The 24,953-nt window shown below is 38.9% G+C and overlaps 2 protein-coding genes and 1 pseudogene across 3 annotated transcripts in view; all 3 read left to right on the plus strand.

Moving 5' to 3' along the window:
* The window catches only part of LOC145484288 (uncharacterized), a 73,897-nt pseudogene that overhangs the window by 43,631 nt on the left and 5,313 nt on the right, over nucleotides 1–24,953 (plus strand). The window lies entirely within an intron of this gene.
* On the plus strand, nucleotides 3,037–5,442 carry LOC145484322 (putative skeletal organic matrix protein 5). Its single transcript, XM_081462959.1, has 2 exons — nucleotides 3,037–4,068; nucleotides 4,451–5,442. Exons 1-2 carry the CDS (start codon nucleotides 3,745–3,747, stop codon nucleotides 4,967–4,969), a joined length of 843 nt encoding a protein of 280 aa, XP_081319085.1. The 5' UTR covers nucleotides 3,037–3,744; the 3' UTR covers nucleotides 4,970–5,442.
* Nucleotides 16,604–21,635, plus strand: LOC145484312 (uncharacterized). Its single transcript, XM_081462951.1, has 6 exons — nucleotides 16,604–17,505; nucleotides 17,995–18,251; nucleotides 18,523–18,628; nucleotides 18,978–19,017; nucleotides 19,416–19,542; nucleotides 19,721–21,635. Exons 1-6 carry the CDS (start codon nucleotides 17,397–17,399, stop codon nucleotides 20,237–20,239), a joined length of 1,158 nt encoding a protein of 385 aa, XP_081319077.1. The 5' UTR covers nucleotides 16,604–17,396; the 3' UTR covers nucleotides 20,240–21,635.

Here is a 24,953-nt window from a genome sequence, read left to right on the forward strand (position 1 = left end):
TTCCGGTCCGCTCAGATGCTTGAGAGAAAAAAAAAATTATTTTCCATTCCATAACTAACTCCCTCACCCGCCCAAGTACCAAGTACGGATTTTCTGTTATGTGTTACCCTCTGTAAATAAAGTTGTTAATTACTTACTTACTCACTCACTCACTCACTCACTCACTCACTCATTCACTCACTCACTCATTCACTCACTCAAGCGTTTTTGGCACCATTTTCTCATACCGATTCGACAGGATCGGGTGAAAATTAGAGATAGCAAAACCCATTCGACCTTTTTCCTGACTGATATTAGACAGAATTATTTCGAAGAATATGATTTATTCAAGACTTGCAACGGAAGAGAAAATTCAGCGAGAACCAGGAGCCATAATCCTGGCGAGAACATTATATCAATTATGACTAAAAACAACAAAAACCAGCATTTCCTCACTCACAGAGGTTACGACGAGGAGGATTTATATTAACTGAAGTCGTATTTCACATAGTGGTGTCTGGTCCCTGCAACCGTGATATCTACATGCAGGGTTTGTGAGAGTTAATGGCTAACGTGGGATTTGTTTCAAAGGGGTTCAAAGGCAAGAAAGATAATCTGAAGGATAGAAGTAAACATGAAGCACTGCTTGTTCGTTTGTCCAGAGTATTGCCCAACAGGAAGGGCGCTTCGAGAAGAAAGGCTTGTCTCTTCAAGAGTATTCAAGAAGGTCTTGACGAATTGAGGGGCGTGAAGACACAGTCGCTGTTTTACACTTGTTAATTGTCCATGGTTTGAGCAATTATAGCATAATTTATTTTTTCGGCTGTGCCAGGGCTGTTTTTGTTGTTTGTAGTCGTCATAAGCAACCTTAACACCTAGGAAGAGTAAACCATGGACATGGCCTCAGTCATACTTTTTTTTTTCTGGCTACGGCCCTGTATGCAGTAATCAGCCAGCCAAAATAATTTGGTTATATTTTTAAAAAGAAGTTAGTGCTTAGACATTTTTCAATTTTAACTTTCTAAATTCCTGTTCTTTAAGTTGACACTTAGCTAATTTTCATTGCCACCCGCTACAGGATCTTAGCAACCAACCACTTTATTCAATACTGTCAATATATGAAAACCACCCAATAGACTATGACATTACTAAGCTTAAACACAAGAACATCTGCTGTCAAATTAAAGGTAGAAACTTGCTGAACCTCCCTGAGACTCTTAATTTATCATTCAGAAGATGATGGCTTCTTCACTGGAGATTCAGTTTAAGCATAAATTTGCAATCAACCTTTACATCATTTGTATTTCACTTGGAATCATTTCCTCGACATGTTGCGGTTGCTCTGGTAAGCATACTCTCCTAGTTTGTTTTTTATTGTCTTGGTTGGATTTTCGAAATAGATGGTTTTACGGAGCATGAATTTGTCTGCATGAAAGTACAGCGTTGACTAGGCTTTTCCTGTCGAATTGATTTCGTAGGGAAAACATAAATATGCTCTGGTGAAACTTTTTGCATTGTCGCCTCTTCCAGAATCTCAAATGATGACAACAGTGAAAAATCGATAACCACCCTTGATGTTATATGTCAATTGAATTAGATTCGAGTGATCAACAATTCAAATAATTCAAACGAAGAGCAAAATTGTATATGAATATCGGCATAATAAAAATTTAGAAAGTAAATCATGCAGTATATGAAAGCAATATATATATTGCGAATTAAAGGCACACATTTAATTTAAAAAAAAAACAACAATAAAATGCTCAACGGAAATTCAGATGCGCAATATTTCCTCCGAAAATATTGTACCCAGAAAGACCATCCTGTTTTATAAGCAATTAATTTTTAAGGCATAAGTTTTAGTTTTTTTAATTCTTTCTTAAGACGATGAATGTCGCGACATCATATTCAAGGAACCAGTTACAAACAAGGCAATGAGGAACCACGTGATCAGAAGTGCGGAGGTGCCTAGCGAAGGGGGCTGTCGCTTGATGTGCTATATGGAGCCCAATTGTGTGTCCATTAATTTAGGACCATTGAAGGGAGGAAAACACATATGCGAGTTGAACAACGCTACAGATGATAACCAGTTTGCATCTCACCTTCAAAATAAACCAGCGTTCACCTATCTTGCTATCGAGGTAATGTCATACATGACCCAAAAACTGCGCAATTGAAATGTGTGAAATAAGAGTTTTACAGACTCCCGGTATTCTAAGGACACGAGCAATTTTCCTATTAAAGGTCGGTTCTTTTTTTGTTTTGTTTTTTCTGTTAAGAATCGCTGTAGTAGCAGCCCATGTTTGAACAATGGAACCTGTCAAGCTGGATTCACCAGTAAAGGATTTCGTTGTATCTGTCGCCCTGGATTCACAGGAACAAACTGTCATGATGGTAATATGAAGTTAAACTGAAAATTAATCGTTGATTAGTTAATAAGTGAGGTGATAATTTTATCTTGTTAAAACAAGGGAGTAAGAGTTTGTGAGATTTTAGTTTTCCATTGCTTATTATATATTCTTATCCATCGAATTATGACAGTGATGTGTACACCAGTCGAACATTCAAACTTCGACTTCTGGTCACCACATTGCCACACCACTGAGGTAACGAGGGAACAGGGAAGGAGCAGTGGTGAAAGCGCTCGCCTCCCACCAATGTGGTCCGAGTTCGACTCTGGCCTGGTGCCACATGTGGGTTGAGTTTGTTGGTTGTTTTCGCCTTGCTCCGAGGGTTTTTCTCCGGGTTTTCCGGTTTTCCTTCCTCCACAAAAACCAGCATCTCCAAATTCCAATTCGACCAGGATGGAGGACCCACATGAAAACCAGCTAAGGCTGATGTGGCTTCCTAGGTTAATAAACATTGTAATTTTTATTTACTCCTCGGTAACCCCTCGGTACTTCTTCAGGTTTGGCAGTAAGTGGCATATTAAAATTTTTATTGTCACTCATTTCCTCATTTTAACCATTTATTCTAGCTTGCTTGTTTAATTTTTGGCTGCTTTCTCGTTTTTTACCTTAAATGAAGGCGCATAAAATTCTAATGAATTCCATTTGCTCGTGAATTTCCACAGCTGACTCCAAAATTTCTAAAATATTGATGATTAAAGACGTTTTCAATCAAACAAATGATACTGGACCTCTGAATTTCTGTTTCAGTATCCATTTTCGCTCAATAGTTTTGTTTGTAAATTCATGTTCTCCAAACGGTTATTTTGTTTTTCATACAGCACGGTCCAAAAGGAGAGGCTAACCGTCTTTGAAATACGTATATGGCGTCAACTGCTCTTTTCAGAATACGCTGAGGCTTAATTTTTTTTCTTTCCTATTTCTTCCAGCTCTCGCAAAGTCTTGCAAGGAACTATACGACCCATACGAGTGAGTCATTAATCAGTTGGTGGGTGGAGGAGGGGCATTTTTAAAACAGAGCACAACAGCGAATGAAATGTAGCGCCACCCGCCAAGCTGGAAAGGGAGAGTTTCGAATATCCTTTCTAGGGGCTAACCGAGGTTCCCGGGTTATTTTCCAACACTTTATATTATGTTAGAGTCAATTCTGTACGTATGTACTGGCCAGCTTCTAATAGCAGTGCCGCGTGGCACTACATATCTCATTCGCCTGTTCGCAATCAGTTCATTACTACGTGATAATACACCGCCGGCTTGCAATACCAGCAATCTGCTTTCGTCTGGTCATGTCGCCCAGTCGGTATGGCAACGGCGAGCTAATTCGGAGGTAGTAAGCTCGAATCCTGCTAGGTAAAAAATGTACTTTTGTACCATGTGGTTGTGGTCTCCAACAACGATCAGGCCAATTTGCCTATCACGTTGTTTTCTTTGTTTTTGTCTGTTTTTTTGTTTGTTTGTTTGTTTTTTCCTGACCCAGAGCGACTGCGCCAATAGTTGGGCAATCTTAGATCACTTCGGTCACCCTCTAATTAGTGGTATTTTTCTATTCAACAGGTCCAGCGGGAGTCAGCTGGTTACGCTTCACGTTGACTCAAAACCAATTTCTGTTCTCTGTCACATGGGAGATTTTGGATGTGGAGATGGAGGATGGACACCGGTCATGAAGATTGACGGCAACAAGGTATATTACAAGTGGAGGCCACAGTTTTCAAAACTCAATTCAGAATATTCAGTTGTTGCAGTTTAACCCCTTTAAGCCATGAATTACATTTGAAAACGGTTTAAGTTTTCTCAAGTCTGGTATTTTCGATACAATAAAACAGCATATGGAAAGGTTTTTTTTCTTTTCGAGGGGGGGGGGCACAGGGAATACTAATTTCTTCCAGAAAATATCGGGTAATGACGAGTGAGTAAGACAGCCCCATCTTTTTCGCTCAAATCACCACCCGAATAATAACCCCTTCAAATAGTGCATAAATGAAAACGATTATAGTATTGAGGATTAAACTAAAAATATAAATGGGTTTTGAAATGTTTTATTTCCTTCTATGCATTTTCCGCAGAGAACCTTTCATTATACTTCGGGATACTGGAGCGATAAAAATGAATACAATCCTTCTGGAGGGGAGACTGGGTTTGACTCACAAGAGACCAAGTTACCGACCTACTGGAACACACCCTTTTCCAAGATCTGTCTTGGTATGAAGATCGACCAACAGATCAAGTTCATTGTCATCAACAAGAAGGCCGAATCTCTATACTCACTGATCGCTGACGGGAAATACCGCGCCACCTCACTGGGTCGTTACAAGTGGAAGACGCTGATTGGTTCACAGGCCTCCTTACAGCTAAACTGCAACAATGAAGGGTTCAATGTTGTGGGTACTACTTATGTCAATTCAAAAGCAAGAATCGGCATCCTTGGAAATAATGAACAAGACTGCGATCGCTGTGATTCCCGAATCGGGTTTGGAACAGGAGGAAAACATGACGACGACAACACGTGTGGAAACGAGGCAAGTTACTCGGCAGATAATGGAGACAAACACATTAAAGTCATGGGTTATATCCTGGTGCAGTGACAAGGGATAAAAAAAAAAACACTCAAGAAAACGGCCCTAATGTGATTTTATACAACAGGTCAATGTAGTCTGGACAAACCGTTCTTTTACCCTCTTTAGAATTGTCATGGCGTAAAATTAAAACCTAAAGACATAACAAAGCTTGAAACTTTTGTAAAACCTTACTATTTTCAGTTTTAATTAGCCCTACTCAAAGTCTTTTGAGATGAGGGAGGGCTTACCTTAAGGTCATCGATCACGCCTGTAACATTCAGCGTACTAAAGTTATGACAATAAAGCACAAATTATTAACTGAAGGATTCATGGCACGTCCTTACGTGTTTACATAGAATCGCATAGCTAAAGGTAAACTCGTGGTCTGATTGGCTATCGAAGAGAGGTTACTTAGTGTGGAATTGCACTTGTGCATGAAGGGATATTGCTGACGTGAGTCGCGGGCAAAAATTGTTGCTTTCGTGAAAACAAAAATGCAACTCGTGCTTTTTTTTTGCCTACGAAAAAAACACCTTGGAAATGAACAAATTTACAGAAAATGAATGTCTGCCAAGTTTTGAATTGAAATTTAAAGTTTTAGAAAATTTGAGGAAACCACTACACTCAAAAGTACGAGAAAACGCATTGAAGAAAAAAAAAACAAAATGGCAGTGACGAGGGAAGGAAGCCAAAAAAATAAAAGTTCTTACCGAGGAAAATCAATCAAGCGCCGCGAAAGAAACCCAAAGAGGTATTAATGCCGAAAAAAGTCAAGCATCCATTCCGGAAAACCAAACCATTGTAACCTATAGAGATGACGAATTGGTATTTTTTTAAGGACGATATGGTTTTAGAAAACATTAAAAAAAGTACAAGTATATCCGTACGCCGTTTGCAGTCTTGGTTCAAGGAAAAACAACATGGCAAAGAAATTAATCTCGATACAATTTCAAAGCAAGAAGCACCGCAGCTTCTCAAGCACTTCTTTCTAGAAATAAGGCGGACGACAAAAGAAAACAAAGGCAGAGAATATGAACCAGGAACATTACAAATTTAGCACAATGGTTTACGAAGGTACTCTCTGGAGCGTCCATGTCCACTGGCAGTACACAACTTCGACCTCGAAAAATCTTCGGCCACTGAGTTCGAAGAAGTTTCAACGATGCCATCCATGAAGAAAAAATATTTCAAGCAAAAAGGTCTTGGCAACAAACCAAATGCCGCTCAAGCAATTGAAACAAACGATATTGAAAAGATGTGGTCGTCAGGTGTAATCGGCCTTCAAAATCCCCGCTCTCTTCTCCATCTGGTATGGTGGAACAATGTCACGCACTTGGGAATGTGAGGATTTAAAGAACAGCATGACTGTCAACTAAGTGATTTCACCGTGACAGAGCAGTACATCAAATACACAGAGCGACAAACCAAGAACCGCCAACATTTGGAGGACAGATGGTGGAGAGTGAGATCCACACAGAGCATTTATCGAGTACGTTGGCCATTGTCCGAAGGGTGATAACGTTCCTGGAAATTTCTACCTGAAATTCAGGTAGAATTTGAGGTAGAATGTTAGTAGACAGCCCAAAATCTAATGTCTGGTTCAAGATGGTTCCAGTTGGTAGAAATACATTGGCAAAGCAAATGCAGGGTATTGCGTCCATTGCCTCCCTGGACGGCAAATTCACAAATTCGAGTGGTCGCAAAATAGTCATCCAAGCGCTCCGTGATGATTTCGACCCACTGGAGATCTCACAGCTGACTGACGCCAATCCGGAATCCATATCCAGCTATAGCCATAATCCTCTGGAAAAACAGCGGCGAATGTCGTATATGTTGGCCGGTTTCAACCCAACACGACAACTACCAACAGCGATTCAAGTCATCTTTACGGGAGATTGCAATTGTTCTCCACAGCTCAGCCCCGCCAAGCAACACAGCAGCTACTAGTAACCGTGACAGCAGTGCAAGTAGTTCTAGTTACCTGATGGCAGGGGCAGTTGGCCGAATGTTCACTGGAGTAACTTTTAATAATTCTCCAGTAAATATTTCCATAAACTTTCTGTCCAACATGACACCAACAAGCAACTCTCTGCAATGAAAGAAAAACAGTTAAAATGGTGACTTTTAAGCTTTTTTGAGCTATTTTTCGTAAGAGTTTACTCAGATATTCAAGTCTTAATCCTTATACTTTGAATGCAATTTTATTTTTATAACTGTAAAGCACTTACTGGTTTTTTGTAGATCTTGTTTTAACACCGGAACGCTTGAAATTTTCATTTCGCTTGAGCATTTCAGTTGTTGATTGTCAGCGCCACATATTGCCAATTTGTGTGGTAGCAGGGAAATCCAAGATATTCATTGAATGAAAGAATTTTCTCATAAACTCTTTGTCTTAAATAACTCCGCATTTTGTACTTTCAGTTTTTTTGCTGAAGATTGTAAAATGTGAGGCACTGCTTTCTCCACGAGTTTGAAATAAAAGTGGTTTTCATTCTAAAAATATATATATTGTTTCCTATTCGCTAGATCTTGACAACTGACTTTGAAAGGGTTTCCATTGTTTGCGCACTGGCGCTGCCCACAAAAAAACAAAACGTTTAGTTTCGCCCAGTGATTTGTTAGCTTAAGCTATGTGATTCAAGAAAAATTCACTGCCTGACGAGTGAATTCCACGTTAAATTCACTTGAAAAACCGATATCGCGCTCATCGCTTAGCGATTCGTGCAATATCGGTTTTTCGCGTGAAATTTAACGTGGAATTCACTCGTCAGGCAGTGAATTTTTCTATAGAATTGAACTATGACGTCTCAAATTGTACAGATGCGTGATAAATCCATTATCTTCGAATTTATGATTAAGTAACCTCCAACTGGAAAACAGTAACTTGTACTCTTATCCCTACACCTTCATCTACTCAGAACCCCTACCCAATCTCACCCCAACCAGCTTCTACTTAACATACCTGATGAAAACACTTTGCCCTGCTTCCAATATGTTGCGATCCCATTCACGAGAAAAGAGGTACAATTTAACGTTTTAAGATTAATGAATCCTTGATATATCATGGGATAACACAAATATAAAGATATTTACCTTTGGTAAAACCCCGTTATACTTTCATGGAAAGATCCCGATGATTTTAGGTATTCCAAATACAGGCATAATAGGCTTTACTCCAAATATAGGCCTTTATAGGCAAAACTAGGTGTACACTGACTTGTTCTTATTTCTCAAATCTCCGTGTTTTAACAAAAAGTTCTATGTCCATTTAGATCAGGTACAAAACACGAGATTAGTTCGCTTAATTTTACAGTTTTTGCTGGCTGTCAAATTTGGGTCAAATTTACCGGAAAAACTGAGACCTGAGGGGGTGATGGAGATTGGAACCTGTATCTCCTATACCAAAGCACTTGAAGTGCAAACTATAGTAACTTTATTCATTTGTCCACCTAACCTGTCTATGATGTTAGTATGGAATAATTTTGCTGATCCCCTTCTTTCACAACGTGCCTGGTTTTTTCAGACAATAACTCAGCACCGGATTGTCATCTCAGGCCCCGTCCACACGTATCCGGATATTTTTTAATCCGCAACTTTTTCTTTCTGGATTCAAAAATTTTCCCGTCCACACGTAGCGTATTAAGAGTGCCTGCCTGTAAAAATCAGACAAATTCCTAATTTCGCGGCAAGGGTCGAAAATTCGATTTCGCTCATATTTTTATGGTAGATAGGTTACGCTATGACAAAAACTACTGGATAGTTTTTTTTTGGCAAAATATCCTTTTATTTCAAAGAAATATGCAAATTACCAAATTCCGTTAAAATCGTTCTTTGACGCCCATTTTATTAAACAAGTTTGAGAGCCTCGCATGCAAAACCACACCATTTTTCTGTCTTTAAAACACTCAAATATTTTTGTGCAATGTTTAAATGTGTATTGGGTTGATTTTAGGGAATGTTGCGTTGTCTTTTTGGGTACAAAATAATTAAATTTCGAAGACACGTATTTCATTCACTTAAAAGCACTTCGTCCATATAATTGATTTTCACCAGGAGCCATAATCGGGGACGGAGACCGTAAGCGCGCGCCATTTCAAGTATTGGGGTTGTCCCCATGATATGGGACAATAATTCTATTTTTAGAACAAATTGCGCCATCACCTGCGTTACACGCGCGTGCATGCTGCGAGGATTTTTGCGGATGTCGCGCGGGGGAAATGGCGTCCGAAATTCCCGAAATGTTTCATGTTTTTGCCCCACAACTCAACGCGTTTACTTCAGTTGGAGTTTTGCTTAAGTATTTTCGTCGTAAGCTGCTCCAGTTTGAGTGAAGTAAGACAGTGTCGAATTTAGGTATGTTCCGCTGTAAGCTTATATATATCGCTGACCAAGTTGTGTTCCGACTGATGCTTCTTTTACATGAGCTGTACATTACTCCACTTTAAAGTTCACATATGTTGAAGATTAACAGCTTTTCCATTACACAGCAAAAAACTAGCTGGATATATTTAGATATAGCAGAGCTTCAGGACTTCATAGTTTCATAGCTCCTCTTGCCACACGCTTGTCAGTCTATCGCGACCGAAAAGTAAAACAAAATAATTGCTAGTTTGAGTTCAGCTTGAATTGTAAGCAACGCTTGATGTTTCATCGAGGCTTAATAACTTTACGTCCGTAGATACTGCTCAGTTTTATTCGTGTAAAAATCCAGTAAATTCTCTGTTGTCGATGAATGAGAGCGCCCGCCGATGCGTGTTTTGTACAGTCAGTAAACATGACAAATTGTACTTCCGCCGCACTTTCGTGTGAAAGCGTACATCGAACTCAAACAATAACTCTATAGTTTTTAAATATGTTTAAGATTGATAAATATTTGAGAACATATTAAAAGCTAAGCTGAAAATATGTGAATAAAGCAGAAACAATCAGCAAAGTTACGATGACGCTTTCTTTAATCAACTTGGAATAACGATTTCGATTTTGTTGATCGAGTTGTAAAAACTCCTTGTCTATTTTCATTTTCGCAGTGTAAAACTTCACTATGCTTATGTTGAAGAAACACACATGATGTTAGTAGCCTCTTTTGCATTCGTGAAATTTGTTGCAGCATCTCAACACAAAAGATAACGAAAGAAATCTTCGTCAAGATTTGTTGACAATTGAAAACACCGACTCGGACTTGAAAGTGCACGAGCTGCACTATGCAAATGAACTAATTGTACGCGTCAGACTTTCCTTTCAAAAACCTTTGCAAACTCACCAAACAAGCAGAGACAATAAGAAACCATCAAAACAGGTTTTGGTTATGATTAAACATTGTCTGAAAAACTCACAAATTAACTCGATACCAGAGTAGAGAGTTTTCTTGCAATATTCTTAAGCATAAGCGTGAGCTTACAACTAGCGCGAGCAGATCTTATTATTCATTCCCAGCGCGAGATTGAAGTCTTGTTTTCGACCCTGAAAAACCCACCTTTTCCGTTAGCTCAGAGCATTAAACTACATATAAGCGCCCTGGTTCGTATTCCCTGCCTTATTCCCTGCCATCGCTGTGAAAAGAGAATCTCTAACTCTCATCATTTGATCACGCAACGTGACAACATCCACGCGAGAGCCCCTGACATGTGCGTGAATCCGCACGGATATATGACGTCAGGATGGCGCAATTTGTTCTAAAAATAGAAAAATTGTCCCATATCATAGGTGCGCGCGAATCCCGAGACTTACGGTCTCCGTCCCCGATTATGGCTCCTGTTTTCACCATGTGCGAAACCTTCAAATGGATTAAGCTTCTGGTGGTTGAATTGCAAAAGGATGGTCTACCGATTACTGTAAAAATTTCTTTGGGCAAATGATTGGGAGCGACGCGAGAGCTTTCCAAAGTACGTTAAAAATGCAAATATTTGACCATCCGTCGTCAAATTTCACTTTGCGGATTAAACGTATATTTTAGCATGCGCCGCATGACTTGACATATATTAAGCTGAAATAGACACAGAACTGATAATTTCGAAATGTTCTAACCTGATTTGCTGTAAAAGGCAGGTCCAAAAAGCCGATTTGACGTGTTTATCTCACCATTCGTCGCACATAAAGCAGTAAAGTTTGCTTCTGTTTACACAACGTCCGATGTACATCGCCTATTGTCAACCTATTATTGGTCGAATACCAGGAATCTGTGACCATCTTTCTACGCATATGATCACCACTGCATCTAAGTCAAAAACGGCTAAATCATTTGTGGATAGTTGCTTATTCTGCACTGAGTCAAAATACGCCACAACTCATAAAAATATGCAGCGATACCACACACCAAAACATCTAGTAAGATATATATAATAAACGTTCTGAAGTCGCATGGAATGAGACTTAAAAACATAAACTGTAAATATAGTTTAGAGCATAAACTAGTTTTTACCCTCGTTAAAATTGTCCCCGGCCTCCTTACAGATCAACTGTTACAAAGAAGAGTTCAATGTTGTGAGTACTGATGGTTCATATTCTAACAATAGGCGATCTGCATGATGGCGTCATTTGACTACTGTACAACTACCAGAATCCTTCTCTTTTTCTGTTTCTTAGGTTAATTAGGGCAACTGTTATTTAATATGAAATGAAAAGAACCAGCAAGGTTATTAGTGCCGCGTCATAAACTCGCTACGGCCGTCAATTTTTTTTAAGCAACATTAAATTGAATATTACAACCAAATGCATATGTTCCATATCAAATGAAGTCTAATAATGTACACATGATTAATAACCCATACTCACGATAGCCGCCAGGATAGTTTTCTTATTACAACGCTAATTAGCCACGTTGTCCGTCAAGGGGCAAACATTTAAATGGTTCCCATTTTTCTGAAAATCGGCTCGGCTAAATGGTCAAGTATCTGCTCCAAAATCACATTTGGCAGCCAAGTTCTAGGATAACGATTTTATTATTAATTTAAGTTTGAAAAAGTTTATTGATAACTTGACTTATTAACTTCTCGAGCCGTTTTCTTTTTATAAAAGTGCCGAAATTCCGTAAAACTTGGAATATATTCACTCTAATACTAAAACCAAATCATGAACACGAAAAAAATTATCCGACATGATAAAAAACCAGCTGAAATTTGTTGATTTTGGCTTGTTTGCCCCTTAAGAAATCACCTGCCTGATTTGCATTAAAATGTAAAAACAAACATGGCGGTTATCGTGAATAAGGCCTATTTGGAGCACCATCTCCTGATTAATAAAAACACTACAGGAAATTGACGCTTTAGAAAATTAACGGGAATCTTAAAATTTCGCTTTTATTTAATTCGCTTTAAGTTGTGTTAATTTCAAATACCTTAATTACCACGAACACTAGTTTTCCATATTTAGATATGTTGCCATAATAAGCTGTAGGACTACAGTCAAGACATCAATATCCCAATAAATTATTGAATAATTTAATTCGCAGTGGTTCACCACTAATGCACCTGCTACCTACGCTATATTTAAGTGAAATGTTTACTAAACATCTTAACTAAAAATCGTATAAACAGGAAAACGAGAAAAATGACTCATTAAAATATGAACTGAAGATTCAAACCCCAATATCAAAACACAAACTCTCTTTACCTTAACCATGGCACTGGTTGGAGGAATTTGTTCTCTCTGGTTTATTTTCATCAAAAGATAATGACTGAATGTAAAATTTGTCGAAAAAAGAGGCCAGCAGGGATTTTGAATTCCTCTCTTTTCTCTTTACTGGTTTGTTGCCTTAAGCATGATATTTGAAGCGTTATTCTTTCCAGTTTATTTTCATCATAAGTTATGACTGTGTTTAATATATTTCTCGAAAAAAAAAACAAAACAAAACAAAACAAAGGCGCTAGCAGGAATTTTAGCTTTTTCAAAAAAAAAAAAAAAAAAAGGAGAAAACATTCGTTACCCGTTTTCCGAAAGGCAACTTTCTGTTTACTGTCAGTAACAGAGAAGAATGCTGGCGCTGCAGTTTAACGGAGAATCAACCCAGCCCATTTATAACAGCTTATCTGATTGGCTACAAATACAAAACGGAAATATAAAACCATGGGTTCCAAACAAGCCAAATAGTGACTTCAAAGCTTTCATTTTCTTTTTTGTGAGGGAAAAGAAAAGCCGTGAGCGTCGCATTGGGATTTACTATAGCATATTTAGCCTTCGGTACCTGACACTATGCTTTATGTTTTGATCTTCGCCGTTCTGTTGGTTTCGTCTGTTCTCGTGCAAGAGGCAACCTGTGCTAAAGGTGAGCTCAGTCTTGTTATTTTCTGACTCATTTTCCAATATATAAAAATGCATGCTTTTTATTATTATATCCTGCTTTTTTTTTTCTCGCAAGAGTCTAACTTTGATCGAAGAAGTTCACTATCAAGGCTGTTTAGGAACGTATTTTTGTTGGTTCGCTTGATTTATAGCTCAATGATATTTCATCTAAGAAATTTTCTTCCCCGATCCTAAAAGCCATGCGAAGAAAAAAAAAAAAAAAAAAAGATAACTTCACTGTGATCGTAGGGGAGATGGACAATTTATCGTTATCGCACTGCAGGAAAAATTGATACTCGCGCGTTCGTAATTTTCTCTTTTATATAGTAAAAATTCTCTTTTATATAATGGAAGAGTAATTGAGAGAACGCTGACACAATTAGGCATTTACACTCCTCGTGGTATTTGAAAATTCCTTTAAGTTGTTCCCGGATAAAGGTTCGTGCAATTTCGAGAGAATTCTAAAATTCACCTGCAATTTAAAATGTTAATTGCACTCGCACTCAAAAAAATTACTTATACTCAATGGCAAAAGGAACCAAATTAACGTGTAGGTGGTTAATTTCAGCAAATTATATTTGTATAGGCGAATCTTTGCTGATGTCGCTGTTTTCATTTTTCTTCGTCAACATAGGACTTTTCGATGAGAACGGAATAGGAGAATCTTTGTTTACAAAATTTGCTCAGTAGCTGTAGCATAAGCGATGCTGTTTCTCATGGAGATACAAAAACATAAGTTCGGAATATTGAAAGAGCACAGCACGAATAACCGTCACAAAGAATTTGAGCCCCGATGAATCGAATTCTTTTTGTGCGACGTGGAGTTACAACATTTTGAGGCAATTCGTGTCTAGCGTTATGCATCGTGTTAACAGTCTTAACGTTGCTTCAGTGACGACAAAGGATGAGACATCTTGCTCCAACACTAAATCCCGGTTTAGCGTGAAGCCAAAATCATAAAAATCGTTCGTGATATTTAGGCTGTTTGCGCCATTAACCCTTTGTAAATAAAAATTCCTGCTGGTGGTACTAAGTGAAATATGCCTTAATTTTTTTACTTTCAGGATTGCACAAGTGTTTTTGTTTCGTTGTTTTAGGGATAAAGAGCATCAAATTGCTCTTAATAGCAAAGATCGAAAGAAACTTATTTGTCGTTGGAGAATTGCTCCCATACTGAAAAGGGCTAGGTTTTGGTTTATTGTGAAATCACAAACGCCAGCAAGTGTTACGTTGTTTCGTTCTTTCATATCGAACACAACAACTGATGAGTCCCGAGGTGTTTGGTCAATTTAAAATAGCGAATACTGCAGTCGATAAATTTGTCATTTAGTCTTGGAGTCTGACATTCCATTCTTCCTACACAAAGTCAAACATTTTGCCCCATCCTGAGGATACCTACTCAACTTTACAAAGTGTCCGATAACATACATTTGTAAAAGACGAGTTCCATTATCTGAATGTGTCTCAAGTTTGAACATTCACCGTGTACGACATATTCGATTGCACCTTTGAATGCCTCAGCAGTCCTTCGTGCCTTTCTGTGAACATGGCCGCCTTCAAAGGAGCTAACGGAGAACTTTGGTGGGAGCTGCTGTCTCCTGATAAATACAGAAACTCCACAGAGTATGAAGGAAACAAGAGTTCACATCACTTTTCCATTAAGGTGGGGAACATTGCATGAATATTAACTAATCAATAATACGTTTTGTTGTTTTTTTATTGATTGTTGCGCTGTTTTGTTATTCTTCTCGTAAAAACAACTTCGTAAATAAATAGATAAATAAATAAACGATTGAATAGATAAATTAGGAAATGAATAAATAAATAAACTGATTGATTGATTAATTGACTGCTTGCTTAATTGATTGATTGATTGACTGATTGACTGATTGTTTTGGCATTGGTTGGTTGGTTTCTTGGTTGGTTTGTTGATTGATTGATTGACTGATTAATTAAATATAATATTTAGATAGGATGCCACAACCTTCTTAAGTGGTTTTTATGCGGGTGCTCTATCCCGGTGGAATTATAATTTGGAATTGTTTGTTTGTTTGTTTTTTTTTTTGTGGAGGGAGGAAAACCGGAAAACTCGGAGAAAAACCCTTGAAGTGAGGCCAGAACAAACAACGACCTCAACCCACATAAGACACTGGGCCAGAATCGTCCTGGGCCACATTGGTGGGGGGCGAGTGATCACCCCAGGTGGTGATCATATGGTAAAGAGCCTGTACTGGTCATTCGCTTTCCGACAAGAGTTTGTTTCTTGTCCATAAATAAAGAAATACGCTATTTTTCTTTTCAGAACACCATTATGACTCAGGGTACTGGAGCGTTAAAAGCGAATACAACCTTCCCGGAGGGGAGACTGGGTTTGATGCACAAGAGACCAAGTTACCGACCTACCGGAACACATCCTTCACCAAGATCTGTCTTGGTATGAAGATCGGCCAACAGATTAACTTCATTGTCATCAATAAGCAAGGCAACTCTCTGTCCTCACTGATCGCTGACGGGCAATACCGCGCCACCTTTCTCGGCTGCAACATGTGGAAGATGCTGATTATATCTCAGGCCTCCTTAAAGCGGAGCTGCAACAAGGAAGGATTTAACGTTGCTCTTGATAAGGCAAGAATCCGCATCGTGGAAATAATGAAAACGACTGCAATTCTTGTGATTCCAGAATCAGATTCGGAACAGGAGGGTATCCTGATGATATCAACACGTGTGGAAACGTCGCTAGGCACTCATCAGATAATGGAGACAAACACCTCAAAGCCCTTGGTTACATTCTGGTGCAGTGACAAGGACACCAAAACAGAGTTTAAAAAATTGTCTTGAAAGCATTTTGGATGTAGCTTTCAATGATAAACATTGTTTAGAGCGTAAAAGCTAAAATATTTTTAATTTGACATATATTCACTACTTAGAACATAACTGTGTTCCCTGGTGAGGCGAAATTATTGCAATCACGGCATTTTATTCACGTAACCCTTCTGTCATGAGCGAGAAGAAAAACCATAAATAAATTGTCAAAATGGCTGTCAAACAGTGACAAAACAGCCGCTTGATTTCATATATTACTCTTACTTCATTACAGCTCTTGCTCCTACTCTAAAGGGGGTGGGTACATTTTAATTTTTATTTCCCATTCCATTACCAACTCCGTCACTCGTCCAAGTACTCACCCAACCCAACAGGTCGTAATTTAGCGGCTCTGATGACAACTCGTACGGGCTTATCACTTGGCCTATGCCACCCCCCCCCCCCCCCCCCCCGCACGTTGTAAGGAATGTTAATGTTTTTGGAGCAAACCCTTTCAATTTAATGGTAGTAGGAAAAAACAAAATTAGATGGAAAATAAGCCTTTTTGGCACCATTTTCTCATACCGATTCGACAATCGGTGAAAATTAGAGATAGCAAAACCATTCGACCTTTTTCCTGACTGATATTAGACAGAATTATTGGGATGAATATGACTTATTCAAGACTTGCAAAGGAAGAGAAAATTCAGGCGAGAACATTATGTCAATTATGACTAAGAACAACAAAAACGAGAAGATCCTCGCTCACAGAAGTTAAGACGAGGAGGATTTATATCAACTGAAGTCGTATTTCATATAGTGGTGTCTGATCCCTGTAATCGTGATATCTACATGCAGAGCTTGTGAGAGTTAATGGCTAATGTGGGATTTGTTTCAAAGAGGTTCAAAGGCAAGAAAGATAATCTGAAAGATAGAAATAAACATGAAGCACTGCTTGTTCGTTTGTCTAAAGTATTGACAAACAGGAAGGGCGCTTCGAGAGGAAAGGCTCGTCTCTTCAAGAGTATTCAAGAAGTTCTTGATAAATTGAGGAGCGTGAAGACAGTCGCTGTTTTACACTTGTTAATTGCCATGGTGTAAATAGTTATAGCATAATTTATTTTTCGGCTGTTGTGCCAGGGCCGTTTTTTTGTCTACGTTTTTTGTCCCGTTCTTTAAGTTGACACTTAGCTAATTTTCATTGCCACCCGCTACAGCATCTTAGCAACCAACCACTTCATTCAATACTGTCAATATATGAAAACCACCCATTAGACTATGACATTACTAAGCTTAAACACAAGACCATCTGCTGTCAAATTAAAGGCAGAAACTTACTGAAAATCCCTGAGACTCTCAATTTATTATCCAGAAGATGATGGCTTCTTCACTGGAGATTCAGTTTAAGCATAAATTTGCAATCAACCTTTACATCATTTGTATTTCACTTGGAATCATTTCCTCAATATGTTGTGGTTGCTCTGGTACACATACTCTCCTACTTTGTTTGCTGGATTTTCGGAATAGATGGTTTTACGGAGCCTGAATTTGTCTGCATGAAAGTGCAGCGTTGACTAGGCTTTTCCTGTCGAATTGCTTTTGTAGGCCAACTATAAATATGCTCTAGAGAAACTTTTTGCATCATCACCTCTTCCAGAATCTCAAATGATGACAACAGTCAAAAATCGATTACTACCCTTGATGTTATATGTCAAATAATTCAAACGAAGAACAGTATTGTATATGAATATCGGCATAATAAAAATTTAGAAAGTAAATCATGCAGTATATGTAAGCAATATATATGGCGAAATAAAGGGAAAAATGTAATTAAAAAAAACAACAATTAAATGTTCAACGGAATTCAGATACGCAGTCTTTCCTCAGAAAATATTGCACTTAGAAAGACCGTCCTGTTTTGTTTGCAATTAATGTTTAAAACTTAATTTTTAATTTCTTTAATTCTTTTTTAGACGATGAATGTCGCGACATTATATTCAAGGAACCAGTTGCAAACAAGGCAATGAAGAACCACGTGATCAAGAGTGAAGAGGTGCCCAGTGAAGGAAGTTGTCGCTTGATGTGCTATATGGAGCCCAATTGTGTGTCCATCAATTTAGGACCATTGAAGGGTGGAAAACACAAGTGCGAGTTGAACGACGCTACAGATGAAAAACAGTTTGCAAATTCTCTTGTAATTAAACCGGCTTTTACCTATCTTGCTATCGAGGTAATGTCATACAAAATACTCCCGATTAATTACAGTCAACTGAAAGAAAGCCCACAATACAAATTTCTAAAATAAAAGTTTGCTAGTTAAAATCCCAGTATTCTAAGGTTACCTTACTTCTTTGAACTCCTTCCAATTTGGTATTTGCTGTGCGCGGTAGACGTTCATTGTCTATTTAAAACTTTTTGCAACCTGCTTCAGAGACCAGAACCTTCTCATGCACTTTGAAAATCAGTCTAATAGAAGATATCTCGACTTTTTCTCCTAACAGAATCCCTGTAGCAGCAGCCCATGTTTGAACAATGGAACCTGTCAAGCTGGATTTACTAGCAAAGGATATCGCTGTATCTGTCGCCCTGGATTCACAGGAACAAACTGTCTTAAAGGTAAATTGAAATAATTAATGAAATAATACAATAGATAAATTAATTAATCCATTTAACACACAGGGGAAGATCTTATGAGTTTTCAGTTTTCCAAAATATATTGTCCTTTCCCATAGAATTATGTTTCTGATGTGAACACCGATTGCACAAACTCCAGCTCCTTCTCATCTTATTAATTTGCTTGAAAAGTTAAAACGATGCAGTGGTCACTATGCGTGTATCCTAGAAGACCCATGATTAGTTAATTAAGGATGGACGAAGAAAAACCGGCAAACAAACCTGTTTGTTAATTAAAATACTTTTCAGTCAGTTGTTTTGTTTTCTAATTCTTCTACTGTAGGTCCCCCAAAAACATGCAAGGAATTCTATGAACTACACAAGTAAGTCATTAAACTGTTAGCTACCTTTCAGGAAAAGTGTTCAAAGCACGCAAGGAAGGCCGCACCCACACCATGGAGGAAGGCTCACAACAGGACTACGAAAACGGCTGGAAATGGATCCACTACAGACAAAAAAAAAACTTGAACATTGAGGGATGGGACTCTAAGAGATAGTTAATTATTTAATAAGTAGAATACATTTTCTCGCTTTAAAAAAGGTCGTAAGCTGAAACAAAAGGGCACACTCTTGGATCTTAGAGCCAAGAGTATTTGTGTAACTATTTGATTTCCTGTGACCTTTACAGTCTAAAAATCAAAAGCGCAAATTACTTAAGCCTAATCACAGAAGATTGCCGATTTAAAGGCAGCCTGTTGAGAGACATTTTTGTATTTGACAGCTCGAGGGTGAGTCAGCTGGTTACGCTCCACGTTGACTCAAAACCAGTTTCTGTTTTCTGTCACATGGGAGATTTTGGATGTGGAGATGGAGGATGGACACCTGTCATGAAGATTGACGGCAGCAAGGTATATTATAACTGTAAGCCAAGGCTTTCAAAACTCAATCCACAATATTCAGTTGTTTCGTCAACCGCTTTTAAGCCATGCATCACATGTATAAACTGTTTAAGTTATCTCTAGTCTGGTAAATTCCATTTAATAGAAACAGGTTTTGGGAAGTTTATTTTCTTCTATTTCTCCTCAGAGCACATTTCATTATGACTCAGAGTACTGGAGTGACAAAATTGAATACAAACTTCCTGGAGGGGAGACTGGGTTCGACTCACAAGAGACCAAGTTACCGACCTACTGGAACACATCTTTCTCCAAGATCTGTCTTGGTATAAGGGTCGGCAATCAAATTAACTTCATCGTCATCAACAAGCAGGCCAACTCTCTGTACTCACTGATAGCTGACGGGCAATACCACAAAACCTCACTGGGTCGTAACACGTGGAAGTCACTGATTGGCTCACAGGCCTCCTTGCAGCTCTACTGTAACAAAGAAGGGTTCAATGCTGTTGGTTCCAGAGCCTCTAATTCCAAAGCACGAATTGGTATTCTTGGCAACCAACAAAATGATTGTGCCAGTTGCAACTCAAGAATCGGGTTTGGTACAGGAGGGCATCCTGATGACTCCAACACCTGTGGAAACACTGCCTCTTTACGTCCTGACAATGGAGACAAAAGCATCAAAGCCATGGGTTACATCTTAGTGCAGTGAGAAGAAACTGACATAGAAACTTTTGACTGACCTGTAGAAGATAGAAAAACAGAAAATTGCAAACTAGAAACTAAAATGATTTCGACAGATTGATCTTAGTACTGTGTCAGTAGGTTGTGTTATTTTTTTTATTTATTTATTTTTTTTGTTTTGTTTCCTTTTGTTTGTTTGTTTGTTTTTTTGTTTCGGGTTTGGCACAGGAGGGTATCCTGATGACACCAACACCAGTGGAAAAACTGCTATTGCAGGCCCTGACAATGTAAAAAAACACATCAAAGCCATGGGTTACATCCCGGTGCAGTGAGAATAAACTCGCATAGAAACTTGGTACATTGATAAGCAAAATAATATATTAAATATGCACTCAAACGGTCCTAATTCACTCTGACCCTACAACAAAATAATAATCCTTTGCCATTGTTAGAGTTTTTATCGCATTTAATTAAAACTCAATGGCATCAAAAACTTTCAGCAGTTTTTAAACCTTACTATTTTAAGTTTTAATTATCCTCCCCGAACCTGTTTTTTCAGAGTTTTTTGAGACCGTGGTTGGGATTTTAAGGCTTTCGAACACGTTGTAACTTTCAGAACACTAACACCGTGACAATAAAACGTAAATTATTATATAAGCATGTATTGCACCTCCATAAGTGTTTTCATACAGAAGCATGTTAAATCCATCATCTTCGAAATTATGATTAAACAAACCTACAAAACTGCGGACTCAAAAACAGTCATACTAATAAAGAATGGTAAGAATATCTGAAAAAAAAAGTGAACTTTTACTCATAATCCTTTCCCCTACCCATACCCCTAAACCTACCCAACAGCTAGCCAACCAGCTTAAACTTGACAGATCTGATAACACTCCTGTTTCCAATATGTTACGTTCCTACCCTCGAGAAAAAGAGGTAAAATTTATGGCAGACTTCTACGAAGCAGGAACAGAATCACACACAGCACTTTTAGAATAGAGAGATAACAATGATCTTCTCTTGCAATGATGGAATCAGCGTTTTGCTTGCGTGTTTAAGTAGTTTTGGTACGAGACGACCACAGGCCTTAGCAGACTTCAGTTGTTTCAGACTGTCAGTAATACCCGCGTGAGGCATTACACGGGTGACATGGGTACAACGGTGCTCTTGGCTGCAAGCGGGAGGTCACTTGACAACTCTTCCCCTACAGTGGAGAAATGTAAATGAAGAACTTGCGCTATCCCATGATCAGAAGTTTCTAATTTCCCATCTGGTCTCCTGATTCCCAGTATTGGTTGGTTGTGACGCTTGACCATAAGCAGCGGCCTTAACTATCATCCACTATGACTTGCAATCTTTTATCTCACCAAAAAAATCTATGTAGTATACTCTCTTAGCAAACCGGATTTCATGGATGACCTTGTTCCTTAACCGGTGATAATTAGACCAAAGACCATCGTTGTTTGTTTGTTTGGCTTTTAAGAGAATTTTGTATCTCAGAGCTGTCAGATGGCGTATCTCTGGCGTGACCCAAGGTAAATAACGACTGACGTGTAACATCTTCCAGGCTTGCAGAGGCAAAAATGACAAAGGAGTCTTATTGAAGCATTTTAAAAAGTCGTATTTCACATGAAGTCTGATGCCGTAGCGACAGAATCTATAGAAGATATTATCAGAGTTTTGAAGGGGAATTAATAATGGTAATTGAACTGAGTGGAGTGCAATTTGGTCTGAAATCATACGCGTGATTTCAAAATCGAACGAGCGCGCAGCGCGAGTTCGATTTGAAATCACAAGTATGATTTCAGATCAAAATTGCACGACATGAAGTTCAATTGCCACTTTATTAGATCCATTTTGAAATCGCACAATTTTATCGCCTTAATTTTTAGACTTTTGGTGTATTGTTCCAGTAGCCGGTTTGTTAAAAAAAAAGCGGAACCGGAAACGCCTTTACGTCTCATTTAGTATGCAAAACGATGTCATGTGACGAAAACTCATCCGAGCATGACAAAGAAACAAGCGGTTTTGAAGTCAGAACGAAAATAGTCTGCTTTCAGGTATAAAAGTTCAATTCTCGTCGGTTGAATCAATGATGGAAGGTCTTTCTTTCTTCTGTGGTTGAGGCTGAGACTTTTCATTGTCTTTGGAGAAGGAATTTGAAGGTGCATCCTGCGTAATTCTGCGATGGATTTCTTTTGAGTTGTGAAACTCCCTCGAGTGCACGATGCCCAGTGGATGGTACGTTTTTTTTCTTTCATACCGTTTAATGGCATGATTTTAAGGGAGTCCAGCTCGTTATCATCTCCGTTTCTTTTTGTGACCTCGGCGAAGGACTCAATACTCAGGACCTTGTCAAGTTCTTGCGGCGCCATTTGTTTCAAGATATTTCCAAGATGGCGGAACTAACACCAGCTTCGTAAGACGTTCATTCATTCACTGTTTTGTGGAGCGGGACGTATTTTGACTATGTTTATTCACAGCGACAGAGTTGAGCTCTTTTGTTGCTTCGTTTGAAACTACCAGAAACCTGGAAACATCTACCTTCTTGAGATGGCCCTGAATTTGTTGTTGAGTGGTTTTCGTTTGTTTATGTTTTACTGGACTCGGTATCATACGGATTTTGAGCAGATGTTGAAGAAAAATCGCCAAAATATTCGTCAAAATGGACACTGAAAGTTGGAAACTTCCATTAAAGTTGGTGTTCAGCCTGAAGGAGCTGATCATGATCGTCATTTAGAAACTGTAATTAATTACATTCGTCAAGTTTTTTGGAAAAAAAACACACAATAACTGACAACAGAGTTTTGGCAATACTAGTTGCTAAATTACCCACACAATGGCTTTTTGCCTTTCATTTTCCTGAAATTTTATTGTTTACTTTAAACTAATATTGAAATCTGATTTGTTGTTTTGTTTTACTGTCCCATTCTCAATGGCTGAGAAAAAGATGCGATTTAGAGCAAAAAATAGTGCGATTCGTGAATAAATCGCACCATTGAGAGCCAATCAGATTGCAAGGATAGCCAGTGATTTCAAAATGGATTTAATAATAACATTAAACGTGCGATTGGCCATGGTCTCCTAAGGGTACTGTTATATCATAGATTCTTGTTACGTCATAGGACCTCTTGAGTTTGTAATGCGCATGTGCTTGGCCTGACACGTGTATTAAAAGAGTGTTGTTTTGCGTGTGTTGCTCATTCTCGTTCGCTTATTCGAACGGTTCCGTTTCCCTGTTTATAATATTTGGTGACGAGGATGCGATAGATGTTACTTTGCTTACTTTCTGGATTACTTGTATAACGCATGATTCCTTCTAACATTGTTAACATCGCTGTTTCGTGTTTTCACGCTTGTGGTTGTCGCCGCCTACCCTGGGTTCCACAGGTTTTTTCGCGCACGCGGCAGATGGAAATTCTGTTCTGATCATGAGGCATGAGCGACACCGGAAACCTCGCAAGAAAAACCTCTGGCACCCAGGGTAGTCGCCGCCGTGGCTTCGCCGTTAATTAGGTGCCATTGGAAAATTTGATCCTACGACCGAGAGAGTTACAGTTTACTCGCAGCGACTTGATCAGTTCTTTGTTGCAAACAACATTAGAAGTTATCCAACCAGTGCATCGGAAGCAGTTATCGGTGCAGCAGAAAAGAATGAGGTGGCCGTAACAATTTCTGTGATCGACAAGAAGACTTGCAGCGTTCTTCGTGACTTGTGCAGTCCGGTGAATCCGAAAGACAACAAATTCGAGCAGCTATGTGAGTTACTACAGCAGCATTTTAAACCTAAACGATTTGTAGTCGCAGAATCCTGATGTTGAGGCCGACTAGCGGCCGAACCTGATAAACTGAAATTGATTTAGGTCTGTTATAAGCTGACACTCGTTTAGGGTCGAAGTGTGCACAGCTGGTCGGACTGTGTCGAATCACGTGACTCAGTCGCACATGGTTTGTCTTTGAAAGAGTTTCGTGTAGGGCGGATTGCTTTCACAGTGCTGTTTTTTGCTACAGTTTTGTACTTTTCTTGTCCAAACCGCACAGAACATGTAAGTATAAGTTTCACAGTTTCACAGTATTCTTAATTTAGGTTTTTTCTTGTTCAATTTTTTACCGTAGGCGTAGATCAAGTTGACAAGCCGTGGAGGTGTCTGTACCTCGAGCATCGCGATCAAAGCTTTGCGTTTTTACGACTACGTGTTGAAAATATTCTGTGAATTGTCCCGAACACCTATAGATTCCAACATTGCTGTCAAGAAGAAAACGAAACCGTCTATGTTTACATCGCCCGTTCGAGACATCTGGCGTTGACTTGCAATTTTTTTTTTTCGTCTGCAGCATTGGAAATCCAGCGACCCTTAAAAGCTCCTAAGTAAAGATCGCACATTTCAACAAGCCTTGGAGGTGACTATAGCGGATGAAATCGCGGTGAAGGAGAGCGTACAAGTTCAGCAGCAACTGGCCCAATCTGTAAAATCTATTTCCAAGAATTCTTCGGTTTCGTCGTGCTCATCTGTCGATTCCGAAGCTAGGCCTACACGTTGTGCCGCCATATTGGCTTATTCTTGGGTTTCACCCACGTGACCAATAGCTTAGCAACGGTTACTATCCGCCATCTTGGTGTCCCTCAAGCGTAAACAAACCGTATCCAAAGGAGAGTTCATGTGAGAAGGAAGAGATGGTTTTATGCGTTTTTTTGGCTGTTCGAGCAAAAGTGGACATCATAAAGGCTTAGGGTTTTT

This window comes from Orbicella franksi, chromosome 4 (genome assembly GCF_964199315.1).
Source record: "Orbicella franksi chromosome 4, jaOrbFran1.1, whole genome shotgun sequence".
Lineage (NCBI taxonomy): Eukaryota > Metazoa > Cnidaria > Anthozoa > Scleractinia > Merulinidae > Orbicella > Orbicella franksi.

What these genes read in the sequence shown, in the direction of transcription:
- LOC145484322 (XM_081462959.1), top strand. Translation starts at nt 3,745, where the DNA reads ATGTACTTTTGTACCATGTGGTTGTGGTCTCCAACAACGATCAGGCCA. An exon ending in TGAAGATTGACGGCAACAAG is followed by an intron (nt 4,069 to 4,450) that starts GTATATTACAAG and finishes CATTTTCCGCAG; the next exon opens with AGAACCTTTCATTATACTTC.
- LOC145484312 (XM_081462951.1), top strand. Translation starts at nt 17,397, where the DNA reads ATGATGGCTTCTTCACTGGAGATTCAGTTTAAGCATAAATTTGCAATC. An exon ending in TGGATTCACAGGAACAAACT is followed by an intron (nt 18,629 to 18,977) that starts GTCTTAAAGGTA and finishes CTTCTACTGTAG; the next exon opens with GTCCCCCAAAAACATGCAAG. An exon ending in GAATTCTATGAACTACACAA is followed by an intron (nt 19,018 to 19,415) that starts GTAAGTCATTAA and finishes TGTATTTGACAG; the next exon opens with CTCGAGGGTGAGTCAGCTGG.